Source organism: Pleurodeles waltl, chromosome 5 (genome assembly GCF_031143425.1).
Source record: "Pleurodeles waltl isolate 20211129_DDA chromosome 5, aPleWal1.hap1.20221129, whole genome shotgun sequence".
Lineage (NCBI taxonomy): Eukaryota > Metazoa > Chordata > Amphibia > Caudata > Salamandridae > Pleurodeles > Pleurodeles waltl.
Window position 1 is genome coordinate 1535386809 of NC_090444.1, and position 14093 is coordinate 1535400901.

The 14093-nt window shown below is 42.3% G+C and overlaps 1 protein-coding gene across 2 annotated transcripts in view; it reads right to left on the reverse strand.

The window, feature by feature from the left end:
- The window catches only part of CLN8 (CLN8 transmembrane ER and ERGIC protein), an 86961-nt gene that overhangs the window by 34699 nt on the left and 38169 nt on the right, over positions 1 to 14093 (reverse strand). For both annotated transcript variants that reach the window (XM_069235820.1, XM_069235821.1), the window contains one exon: positions 8204 to 8851. In XM_069235820.1, coding sequence (XP_069091921.1) covers positions 8204 to 8746 — 543 coding nt within the window. In that variant the 5' untranslated portion in view covers positions 8747 to 8851. The remainder of the gene's footprint in view (positions 1 to 8203; positions 8852 to 14093) is intronic.

The window sequence follows — 14093 nt, forward strand, 5'->3', positions numbered from 1 at the left end:
AGATCCGAATGCCCAATGCCGGACTTGCTGCATAAGACTGCTCTCACCCCTGACATAGGTGCCACGATGCTGACCTTCCTAAAAAAAAGCTCAAGAAAGACCCAAAGAAGGGTATGGACAAGGCCATCTAGGCCTCTCAGGGCAAACTTCTTGATGTCTATGGCCCTCTGGCCAAGATTTTTGAACTGGCCCTTAATGCACGAGACAGATGCCCCCGTCCACCCGGAGGTCCTGGCAGGGTGGACGCAGCGGGCAAACTGCCTCCTAGGAACGCTAATTGTGCTCCGGCCTCTGAACGTCGCAAGTCTATTGTTATGGATTGATTCACAATTAGTTGAACTGGCTTAAGCTGAACCAGACCCCCTCGCTGAAGGGCAGCTTTTTGACGTTTGCTTTGTCAAAGACACTGCAAAATTTGTGAATACTTTCACATCTCTCGACAAGTCTCAATCATGCTGACCGGTAGTCAATGATTGTCCCAGGAATTTTGACTCTACATAAACTGCTTGGAATTGCTAGCATACTCCTTCACCATAAAGTCCCTGTCTCTGATAAAGAACAGCTTTTGCATTCTCCTGTGGATGGACAATGTGTCTGACGTCCGATACACCAATTGTTTGGGGCGAACATCTCACCTTCTGGCAAACACAGTCAGGGACTTTTGCCATTTTTGTCTTTCTCAGAAGATAAGGGTTCTGGTGGGATTCCTTCCAGGGATGAACAATCTGGTGGCAGATTGGAATTCCAGATTCCTCGTGGGTTATAGAGATTGGAAACTCCATCCCAATGTTTCCAAGAATATTATGTCATCATTGGGACTGTGCCAGGTGGACCTGTTTGCGGAGCACTTAAATGCTCAACTGAACAAATTCTGCAGTTGGAGACCGGACCAGACAGCCCTTGGCGATGGATGCCTTTCCACAGATTTGGACAGCTCAAGTGAAATATGCGTTCCCACACTTTGCCATGATTCAGAGGGTCACAGCTCAAACCAGACGGCAACTGACATCCTTGGTTCTGATCACCACGGTGTGGAAGTCACAACCATAGTTACCGACCCTTCTGGAAATGTCAATAGCCAGCTAACTCTGATGGCCTGGAAGATTTCGGGATACATGGTCAAACTGAAGGCATTTAATTGGCAGCTGCCACTTTTATATACCAGGTTTGGGCTCCTTCTACCCGCAAACGTTATTCCTCAGCATTAAAGAAATGGGAGGTGGTTCCCATGGAATCCGAATTAAAAGATGGTTTGAATTTTGTTTCAGAATGTGCTGAATCTGGATTATATTACAGTTTGGCAAATAATTTCAGGTCGGCTTTGTCTGCTGGGCATGGTCTAGATGATGGTAAATCAGTAGGTACTCATCCTCTGGTGTTTAAGTTATTAAAAGGTATTAGGGTGGCAAATCCTCCTAAACCTTGTTATTCCCAGTTTTGGGATGTGAACGATTTTCTGTCCTTATTTGAGGCATGACAAGACAATTTAGTTTTATCTTTGAAGCAGCTTCCCGTTAAGCTGACTATGTTTTTATGCTTGTTTTTTTGCCGAAGAGTGTCTAATGTAAGAGAACTGGATCTCGCAGGTAGGTTGTTTTCTCCAGGTGGTGTTTCCTTTTTTTATCTCAAAGAGGACAAAATCCATGTTCTGGTCTATTGATGAGCCAGCCTTTCCTCATAATGCATAAATGTTTAAAAGTTTATGAAGAGCGCTTTGCTGTACATAGGGCTGACCTTTTTGGTCCTCTGTTGTTGGCTCTTAAGAAACCATTACATCTGTTTTCGGCAGTGACCTTAGACCATAGGGTTCTCTAGGACATGTCAAAAGCTGGCATTGATATCTCTAGGTAAGGGGCTCATTCAGCTAGGGAGACCATGGTGTCCAAGGTATTTGCATTGGGTTCTAGGCTGGAAGATATTCTTTGTGCTGCTGATTGGTCTTCTGACTCTATGCTTAAGATTTTTTATTATAAACCTAGTGTGAATGCTTTTTCTGTTGTGGTTGGTCAGCTTTGAACCAGCATAATCGGAGCCTCCAGTCCAGCCATAGAAAAGAACATTTTCTAGCTTATTTCTTTCTTTTTGGAATCTAACCTAGTTGGATTGGGGTAAACCTCCGTTGAGTATCTTCATCTTTTGTTCCTTGTTATGGACATGGTTCACTTTTGAGATTACTGTTTTTCGCAAAGAAAAAGGCAGGAAAGATGGTGCGTCTCTTTTTGTATGTTAAGCCTTGACATTATCAGTGGCTAAAGGAAGAGGCGTGGTTAAAAACCTCATGGGATATGTAGTATGGTTACAGTTTTTCCATCACCTGCTGCATTTTGAGTAGTAAAGATTGAGAAGCATAATCCTCGGCTCCACGTCCTTAATCAAATCTAAAATTCTTGTTGCAAAGCTAGAACATTTTCTATTGCCTGTCAGAATGTGGGACACAGATCCTAGTATGTTAACACAGTTGTTTTATTTGTCTGTTATTTTATGCAAATCCTTTCACTGTGGGGCACGTACCAACAAAAATTGGTTTGTTTTTCACTCCTGAGGGCCTTTTAAACATCGAGGGTTGTTGTAAGTTGCTCCAGCTTGTATGCAGGAGGAATGCTTGATATATAGAGTGTTTTCTCCAAGACTGTTAATGCTCGTTATTTTGGGAATTTCGAGGCAGTAATTTTGATTTGTTTCCTTATTATCTGTAGAACCTATGAGAAGGACCTTTTAAAGATAGCGCACATGAAAATTCTAAAATAGCCCTGATAAATGTGAATCATTGGGATGTCCATTCCTTCTATAGTTTGTATGTAGGAAGGATGTCTGGCACTTAGGGGGTCATTACAACATTGGCGGGCGGCGGTAACCGCCGTGCAGCCGCCAATGCAGCCGCACTCCCGCGGTGCCCATTATGACATCCCGCTGGGCCGGTGGGCGGAAACAGAGTTTCCGCCCGCCGGCCCAGCGGGGATGTGGGCCGCAACATGGGAGCCGGCTCCAAATGGAGCCGGCGGTGTTGCGGCCGTGCGACGGGTGCAGTTGCACCCGTCGCGCTTTTCACTGTCTGCTATGCAGACAGTGAAAACCTGCACGGGGCCCTGTCAGGGGGCCCCTGCGACTCCCCGTACCACCAGCCTTTTCCACCAGGAAAAGGCTGGCAGTAGGGGGACTCGTAATCCCCTGGGCGATTATCACCGCTGGGGCAAATGTGGCGGGAAACCGTCGGCCCCGGCGGTGCGACCGCGGCGCTACAACTGCGATCTTAATCCCCTCTGAAGCAGCGCCAGCCTGTTGGCGGTGCTTCAGCCAAAACAGCCCTGGCGGTCTTGGACCGCCAGGGTTGTAATGAGGGCCCAAGTGTTCCAACTTAGTAGCTATGCTCACTATTATTTTTGAGAATTGTTGGGAGGATACCACATTGAAAGTTCATTCTTTTTAACTCGAGTCGCTATTCCCTGGATTCGATCTTTTAACTAATCCTGCTACTGTGCATACTTTCTGTGTTTTCTCGCAGATAACTAACATTTGGAATTTCATAAGAGCTACTATAGCTTTTTTTGATTCATCCTTTTCTGATCTAAACAGTGTTGAGGTATGAACTTCTTTTATAGATGTGTTTTTTGTTAATGCATGAATTCTTCTCTCTTACTGCTTGGGAAACTCTTGATCACTTCTATTTGGGTCTGGACTGTAGGGGCCTTTCAGCTGACTGGTCCCAGTCAGTTTGTTTTCACGCTGGTGTCATGACTTTCATGGTATTTTCTGTCTGGGCAGAAGAATAGGAATGTTATATTAATTCTCATATTATTTTACATATTCAATCAGTATTCTTATGTGTGGCTTCATAACTGTCTGTTATTCACGAATTGTCACATGCAGTATACTTTGGTGGTTTTTATTGGCATTTTTTCACAAAGTCATGTGGGAATTGATGTAGGGATTTTTCTGTTAAGGTGCAATTTGTTGTATATGTTTCTTAATACATGACACAGAGTTTATATGTGTGAATTTAGTTATAATTGTATCTTTTACCGCCCTGAGGAAGTCATTGAGATCATTTTCTCCTAAGACGAAACAAGTGTTGACCGGAGGGGGTTACTCTACTCTCTGGACACGCTATTTCGTGTCCTCCTGGTATCTTTAGTTAAGGAGGTGTTTATACACACACCCCTTACAAGCTTACGCGGACTATTAAATACAGCACTATATATCGGATAACTAACATTTGGAATTTCATGAGAGCTACTATAGCTTTTTTTGATTCATCTTTTTCTGATCTAAACATCGTGTTGAGCACTGAGGAAGTCATTGAGATCATTTTCTCCTAATACGAAACATGTGTTGGCTGTTTTCTGTTTTACCAGTATATGAATATTACATCTCAAGAATGAATTGGATTCATGCTAACCTTCCACGGTCTACTTTGTACCTGATTACTTGGAAGAGGACTTGACAATATACGTACATCGATTACTGACCCTTTATTCATTCACGAGTGCCTTGACATCTGTTGATTATGCTGTGTTTTTCTTAGAGAAACATTGGAGGATGGGGGAGGATCCTCCTGCCAGGAGCACCGTGCCTATGATTGTTTAGATTATGCACTAACTTGATGATTCACTGTGAGCGCCTAGTCCTATAACCTTCTTCCCATTGCTGTCCTTTCTTTTGTACAGGAGGGGAGAGGACAACATGAGTGGGGAAAGTAAGAAGGAGCTTAAGGGTGGGAAGGAGAAGCAATGGGTGAGCAAGCAACTTGGTGCAGGCAGAGGGGAAGCACTTGGGTGTGAAAGCAACACAGAGGAGTATGTTTTTGGCATCTGTATAGCACAAATCTAGCCACAATGCAGCAGAGTACTGTACATGGTCCAAGACAAGAATAAGCTCAAGTAAAAGAAGAGGAAGCAATGTTACACACGCTTAATGCACTGTGATGTATTATTCCGTAAAAAGAGAAGTACAAGAGGACGAGCACAACATGGAGGGGGCATGGATAAGAACATGAACGATACGGGGCAACACAGAATATAAGGGAGGCAGTCGGAAATAAAATGAACTCTCATGGAGAGTTCAAGTTTATTTTAAATGCGTAGTTAATTAAAACCAATGCATCATACATACACTTAAAAAAAAAGATAGAATCAAATAAATACATACCATCCCTTGTACATTAAAAAACAACAAAAAAAGGATCAAGACTTCCCATTTTTAATCTAGGAAACCTTCCAGGTGTAGATGTGCAGTCCTGCATGCCTAACCGCGACTTTCCTAGTGTATATTCCATGGAAGAGTAAACTTTTTAAATGTTATTACTAACAGTAACCCTAACAGTAACCCCCTATTTCTATAGGTATATTTATTTCCATATTGTGTTAGTTGTATAATACATCTTTTTCTGTGTGTCCACATCTTTATACAAAAGATTCTAAAGACTATAAAGGTATATTTTAGGTCCGATTTATTTTATCTGAAGTTTCCCTAGAATCAGTCCAGGACTCTAAGTCTATAGGTACACATATGTTACATTTATACTAGTTTAAAACTTGTTGTAGTTTTTTAGATATCAAGCGTAAAACCTTTGTAAATTTTACGTTCAAGACAAAGTCTGAAGGATTAAAGCAAGCAATCACTGCTTGTCTTCCCCTTTGGTTAAATGCTGCCTTTAATAGAAGTTTTCGTTCATTTCTTAAGCTGTTACAGATGCAGATCAGGTGGATTGTTCTTCCAGTCCACATCCGCACATCCTACACTGAGGAATTGTTTAGGTGCGTTCCCATTGGGGTCGATGGGCATCACCATGAATAATGCCAAATCGATGTCTGATGAAAAGATCCTTGGCAGCTTTTGACCACCCAGCCTCCAAGTAAGGCTGATATTTCAGAAGTTTATATTTGTTTATTATCATCCAAGAATGTGATCTGGTAGCCAGTAGGCTCTTATCTACAATTACCGATCTTTTCTTCACTGTTCGGTTTAAGATTGTTTTGAATGTGTTGTAGGAGAGATTTGAATCCCATAGATCCCATACTTCCAGGCCTTCTAATGCCTGATCTAAATACTGTCTTTGCTTGGCTTTAGGATTGGAACTAATCTCCTTCCAAAGTCCTTGGCAAAGCTGATTTTCTTTAGTTAGCTCTAAGTGTTTCCAGATTTTGATATAACTGGATTGCCTAACTAGGCACTGGATTAAATTACCAAACTCCAGCCTAATTTGTACTTGGGGGGTATACCCTGGTAACTTGAATAGAGACCTAAATATTTTCCCAGTGATTCTGTTGAGGATGGTTGCATCTTGTCCACACAGTGCTCGAATTTAGTTTGGCTGCAATAACTTGCAGCAAGGGACAGTAGCTAGGGATCATTGAGCTGCTTCTTCAGGGTGTGAAAAGCAAGCAGTAGAGCGTTTCCCTTATGATATAGTTCCTGCTTCTGAGGTAGAAAAGACCCCCGTTCGTCAAACAGTACACCCAGGTCTCTATATTGGTTTACTTGTTCCAGTACTCCCCTTTGGGTGTGCCATTTTTTAAATCTTGAGATTTTATTACTTATTTCCATCACTTTGTTTTTTTTCTGATTAATTTCCATTTAGTTCAGCGTATTCCGATAACTTGATGATGAGCCAACGTAATCCTACTTTGGTTTGACTCAGAAGTACTACATCGTCAGCGTATAACAAGTTGGAGATAGGCATGTCTCCTACTTTAGGGGCCTGGGCGTTCACGTTATTTAGTTTCACAGTCAGATCTGACAGAAAAAGATTAAAAAGAAATGGTGCCAGCACACAGCCTTGTTTCAGACCTTGTTTTGTCTTAATTTCCCTTGAAAGGAAGGAACCGTCACCAATCTTAACTCTAATCAATGTATCTGTGTATAACAGCTGGATGGCTTTTAGCAGATTTCCCGGTATTTCCCAGGAGGCTAGTTTCTCCCATAGAAGGCGTCGCTGTACCAAATCAAAAGCTGATTTGAAATCTACGAAACACAGATACAACGGTTGATTCTTTTGTTTACATTTGTCAATGACAGTGGGGAGACATGGAATAATTGTGGTGGTTCCTGGGTCCTTTGCAAAGCCTGCCTGGTTGGGGGGGGAATAGTACTATTCTCGGTTGCCCACCTGCTAAGTTCCTCCAGTAAAATCCCAGCATAATATTTGGCCTCTACATCCATTAAAGTAATCAAACAATAGTTTTCGGGATAAAATTTACTACCACCTTTAAATATCGGATAGATTATAGCTCCCCTCCATAATTTTGGAATACTTCCTAGTTCTATACAGTTGTTGTAAGTCAGGGACAGTTTTTTCCCCAAAAGGCTGGGCTCATTTTGAATAGCCCGTTTGGGATCCCATTAGGACCTGGAGCTCCTCCATTTTTACTGTTCTTCATTAAATTTACAACTTCTGACATTTTAAATGTAAAAATTCCAGATTTTATTTGGTGAGTGGGGAGCTTTAATATAGATCCTTTTGGGCTTGACTCTTTTGTTATATCGTCCAGGTTTTCGATAGTTCCCTTTTTTCACCAAAATGGTAGATTAAATATTCAGTCCATACAGATTCCGCGATATTGGAGCTGGTCAGGGTCATTGGGTCTTTGTTTAAGTCATTTATCATTTTCAAAAATCCCTGTACATTAGATTTTTTGCTTAGAAATAAGGCCTTTGCCCAAAAGACATGATTTTCCTGTTGTTTATGATCCCATATTTGCTTCCGATAAATATTATTTACATTTTTTTAGATCGGCCTTCAAACGTAAGTCTGTTGGATGTGTCTTATAATGGAGAGTATAACAGAAAAGAAACAAGTAGTGCATGAAAGGCAAGCAGAGAAAGCTCAGAAGCCAGCTAATCAAAAGTGATGGTACAGAGGCAATGCTTCATAGGAGAAACAAACATAAGGTTGACACGTTGGAGCATAAATGAACAGCAGGAAAATCAGTGTGACAGGAAAGCCAGCCAATGGTAAGCAAAGGGCAGCCTTCAGGACCCTGTAGGTTTTAAGTAAGCCCACAATGTACTTGCAACAGACAATTCATTTGCTGTGTAGTAGGTGAGATTTAAAGCAGGTTCTTTGTAAAGCCCTCAGTTGCTCCCTGGATGTAAAAATGTGGTAAATAAAATTCCCAAATAAATAATATTCTATTGTGACAAGAGAAATTATTAGCACAATTCAACTTTACGTCGTAGATTTATAAAACTGCATTTACAATCTTACCTTAAGAAGCATCCATGACACACAGGTGAAAGGCGTGCTCATTTCCAAGAGCAATGTTATCATTGGTATATAATGTCCGGCTGTGCCACAAATCACTGCACCGAAGTAGCCAGCAAAAGCAACCAAGTGATGAATGGCTAAGAAAATATCGCATGTCGAGAAATAGATGTTGAACATATGGAGGGCCACATTTTCAAACAGAAAGAAGCCTGTTGACACCAGAATAGTAATCCATGTCCAATCATGCTGTGATCGTATTGGGTCTGCATACAAGTCCGTGTCAAAAAGCAGGGCCCTCAAGCCAACGATAATACTTTGAATTCCAAACACTGCACGGGTGGCAGCCAAATTCCAAAAGACTTGCTCTTTGGCCGACAGGCAGCGATAAGTAGAAATGAAACAAAAAGACAACCAGTGTGAAAAAAGAAATATTACCAGGTAAATGCCAAAGCCGGCACCTATCACCTTGATACAAACTTGCCATGAAAAATAGGGTAACTCATCATCAAAAATGGGTGTTGTTCCATCATCTGCAAGAAACATGCTTTTCAATTCTAGAGTGAGGCGCACGGCTCAGTTTCTTTAACTTCTTCAGACACACTTTGGGCTGCTGTACCTCTAGTGATGTAATCCATGCCAAACTTTGATCTGAAAAACAGAATTGCACTAAAATTGGTAGGGGTTTCCCAGCAGAATATAAATATGTGTATTATCGTTCCATTGTGCTTTGACAACCAAACCTAAATAAACAACAATCTGTAATGCATTACAAATGAAAGCTATTTCATTTCAAGTAAATCTGTTACTCAATGCCAATGCATTTTTTCAGAAATTAAATGTTACTTAAAGGAGATCCTTAAAATTATTACACGTCTCCAAATGTTGAGTTAGATTTTCAACTTTACAAGGATTGTAAAATATACATTTCTCGTTAAAAGAGTTGATTCGGAAATCAAAGAATCAAGTTTCTTTACAATTCGCATACTTTGATGACGTGCCTAACCCTCACAATAATCACCACTTATCATCATTCGTAACTATTCAAATCTTACCAATCTTACCAAGTCACCTCCTTCATGGATAGGCCACCTTCCTATCAGTAACAGTTTAATTACTGGAAGATGCTAAAAGAAAATTCAAGGGTTATATTGCATAACTTGTTCCTCGCAAATAAGTTTGCTGTGTGCAGTGCAATTAGAGGTCAGCTTAGTAAAGCATGTACTACTCTGACCAATACTAATTCAAGTGCAAGCACCACTGTTAAGGGACAATGTAAGCTTTTACTGTGTGTACCCGCATTCAGTAATCGAACAAGAACCAAGTAATCCAACAAATTTAGTAACACTGAATGGGTGTTAAAACCACTCCACTAAATACAGGAGAAGAGGTGAAACAAGTACTGGCAAAACCAATAGGCCTTGCCTATACAATGTGAGCAAGTGGTGGCTTTGCCAATATGTGTTTGTAAAGAATTGGTTTTTAAAGTAAAGGAAAAAAACAAAAACAAAAAAAAGTGAAAATACTGTATAAGAAAAAAATCTTAGGGGATAACGAAACTGTACACGGAATTCAAAATAGTCAATCTTTATAAAAAGAGTAGTTTATTTGTCAAAATACTTTCATACCAGAACCCCTGGATAGAATTTAAAAAGAATTAAGTAGTGTCACCTTGCAACTGAAAATGCTTGCAAATAACTCATTTTCTTGCTACAGAGCTCAAAACTGAAACAAACGCTAGAGCCATGAAGTGCTCTGTGTCAGTCCAAGGTGCAAATATATGGACCTCTTGGTGATGAGAGATCTTCTGTTCAATCCTGTTAAAAACAAGCCATATGCCTAAAAAGCCAGCTAAAAGATTGTAGCAGTCTGTCCCCCCCAACTACATGAATTCTGCTTTTGCGTGCCAATATTTAGGATTTAATGCAAAATGAGGGATACATGAGACAATTCAAAACCAACACAGTAATGATGGGGAAAATAGCACTTGGAAGAGAGAGTAAGAAAATGTGCAATCCAGTGTGGTGCTTTAAGGAAAAGCAATAGCTAGTTTCAAAATGTGAGCAGAAGGATACAAGTCAACCACTCAAAGATGGTAGGTGATGCTCCAGGGGATGGACAAACACAAGACGAGGAAGGCAAAATATTGAACAAAAAACAAGCAAATAAGATTGAAAAGGAAGACAATCAATGATAAACAATGGGCTGATACAAGTATTGATATTGTGGACTACAGGTCTTCAACAAAATACAGCTAAAAGCTGTCTGTAGGGGAGATCTATAAAAGGGACAAATTGCTTGTTTCATTGTTAGTGCAACATTACGTAAGCCCACATATTTGCTTTCATTATGTTTTAATGAAATTTTATGTTCAAAATCTAGCTTGTAATCAATTAAAAAACAATATCTATACCTATGAAGCTATGCTAACAAAAAGGTTGATTTCATAGTCAAAGGACTGGAAGAGAAAAAAGGCAAATCACGTTACTACGTGGTAACTGTGGCTTTGAATATTTGTAGCATTTTGCCTCTTTCATATTTGTTAGACCTGGCAGCTGTTGGCGTGGTCTCCCTGTACTTTTTGCTTCTGACCTCCTGTTCTTGGACCCTGCGCTGTAATTCGTTTTTGCTGTGTTGATACTCTGGGGACTTTACCACTGCTAAAGTGCAAGTGCTCTCTGTCTAACAGATATTGGTAACTGGATTTCCAGGACTGGCACATCTGATTTACTGGTAAGTCGCTAGTAAAGTGCACTATGGGTGCCCAGGGCCTGTAAATCAAATGCTACTAGTGGGCCTGCAGCACTGATTGTGCCACCCATAAGTAGCCCTGTAAACATGTCTCAGACCTGCCACTGCAGTGTGTTTGTGGGCAGTTTTGCACTGCCAATTCGACCTGACAAGTGTACCCACTTGCCAGGCCCAAACCTTCCCTTTTACTACATGTAAGTCACCCATGAGGTAGGCTCTATGTAGCCCCATGGGCAGGGTGCAATGTATTTAAAAGGTGGAACACGCACTGGTGTGTTTAACATGTCCTGATAGTGAAATCCTGCCAAATTCAGTTTTCACTATTGGAAGGCCTATCTCTCCCATAGGTTAACATGGGGGCTGTCTTTAAATATCTTTTAAATGCAGTTTCCTATTGGAAGCAGGTGGAGATATGGAATTTGGGGTCTCTGAATTCACAATTTAAAATGACATCACTTCATAGAGTTGTTTTTTAAACTGTCTGTTTGAAAATGCCACTTTTACAAAGTGGCCATTTTCTTGCTTAACCATTCTGTGCCTGTGGAATCCACTTCGGGGTCAGACTGAATGCTGGGCTGTTTGCGGCATTCCTCCCAAGTAGGTCCTCCAGAGGCCAACAACCCCTGCAGCTCTGGCAGTGACAATGAATCCTACACTTGTTCTGCTTCGGGTGGGGTCCCATCCCTCTCTGTCTGGAGTTGAAACAATGGGCTCATTAGCCAGGGCCTTCTCAGTGGCTTCCCTGATCCATTACTACCTTGTTCTGGACTAGGCAAATCTGGAATGATTCTGGTCTTGTCCTTAGAATGATAAACAGTCTTGTGTTCTAGTCAACACAGCTGACATGGTTCAAGCCACGTATGCATTGGTCGTGGTGCTAAAACATGGGAAAATAAATCAGTGCCTTAGAGGAATGTAGCACCTTGCTTCTCTCTCTCACCCCTCCATCTATCATGATCAACTGCCATTGACTTCTACCTCAACTCAGGTTACAAGGTACTCCATGTCTTCCCCACTGACTACCACACCTCTGCCACTGGCTCCAGGAAGAATCTCCGCAGGTTTAAGATATTCCTATTAACCATAGTCCCACACGTTCCTGCAACTTTAACAACTGGAACCTACCTCCAATAGACACTCGCTTCTAACATCAACCCCATTCTGTAAGGGTGATTGTGTTTTGAGTTATCTGAGTCTCTTTACAAATTTCCATAATCACTTGAGTAATAGGGTCATTTTGGGTCCCTTTATACACTGTCATGGTTGCAGCTCTTTCACAGACTTTCACCTGGCAGTCTCTCATGTAATACCTCTGCTAATGACATGTATAGCAAGCTATCATCTTGGGCTTGGAAGAACCTTTCTGTCCTCACGTCTCCCTGTGTTCTTATTGACTTGGAACACAATTCCCGTTTGTAAGAAACTGGATTATTTGGGGTGGATCACTATCCATCTCAAGGAATAATCACAATGTCAACGGAAACCTCAAAATAAAAAAATTAACATCAGCTGAACCCTCTGGAAGCTATGGCATAGAGCAGGCGCACTTGTCTTAGGGCAATCTGTAAGATATTTATGAAGTGCCAAAACAGTAAGAATCCCAAACCAAACTAGGAAAAAAAAAGAGTAAAAGTTAATAAACAATATGACACCAAAGCAACAAAAATCCGATGTGGTGAACTGGAAATATGTATTTTTTAAGTTTTAAAGTGCCAAAAACTACAAAGCACAAATCAAAGTTGCTGCTTGCAGTAGACTGGGACCTAGGTGCAAATGAAGGCGGACTGTGATGTAGCATGGGTCCAATTCACCAACCAGCACTGTCCTGGTCAAGGGTGGTCATTATGCCCCTGGCGGTCAGAAATGTGGCGCTATCACCGCCAACAGGCTGGCGGTAAAGACCACCAAATAATGACCATGGCGGTGAGCCCTCCCATAGACAGCCACTGTACCACACCAACCGCCAGCCCGGTACGAGCACCAAATACGGCAGTAAGCCACCTATAGGCATGCAGAAGACAAGGATACGCCCACCATATTATGACATAGCACACCGCCATGATATCCGGGGCGGTAGCAACACCACCAAAAGCCTGGTGGAAACACATCATATAAAAGGAGACACTCACCTCCAGGGACATACAGGAGTCCGCGGCCACCATGGAACCAGAACTACAGATCTTCCAGATGCTGTACCATGCCATATCCGTCTTGGAGCACCAACGCCAAAGACGACGGTGAGTAAAGCCACCTAGCACACAAGTGAAGGGGGGGGGGGGAAGAGTGACACACACCATAAACAAAACACACACCCAGAACCAGATGTGAAAATAACAGTAATAGAACCCCGAAGTAAAGAAACCCAGGACACATACACAGTTCCAACCACTGTATTACTGCTGTATGAATATGTAAAGTGCAAAAACATACACTACTGCAGAAAGAAATACATGCAGGCCCAAAGGCCAGTCCAAAGTCACAAATGCTCACAGGCAAAGTCTTAGCCCCAACCTGACCCCTGACAACAATGGGACTCCACTTTTCTGGGGCATCATTTTGGAATTGGGCAGGCACCTCAGGGGGTGTGGGCTTCAGGGGGCACCCATTGGAGGGGGCTTCCTGCCCATTGGTTCTGGAGGGGGCTGCCTGCCCACTAGTTATTGATGGTGCTCCTTGGCCTCTGGTTCTGGATGCTGCTCTTTGGCCTCCGATTCAGGATGCTGCTCCATGGCCTCTAGTACCGGATGCTGCTCCTTGGCCTCTGTTTTGGGATGCTGCTCCATGGTCTCTGGTTCCGGATGGGGCTCCTTGGGCACAGTTTTGAGTGGGGCCTCCTTGGCCATGTTTTCGAGTGGGGCCTCCTTGGCCATGTTTTCGAGTGGGGCCTCCTTGGCCATGTTTTCGAGTGGGGCCTCCTTGGCCATGTTTTCGAGTGGGGCCTCCTTGGCCATGTTTTCGAGTGGGGCCTCCTTGCCCATGTTTTCGAGTGGGGCCTCCTTGGCCATGTTTTCGAGTGGGGCCTCCTTGGCCATGTTTTCGAGTGGGGCCTCCTTGGGCAGGGATTTTTGTGGTGCTTCCTTGGCTAGGGATTTTTGTAGAAACTCCTTGGCCAGGGATTTGGGTGTGGCCTCCTTGGCTTTGG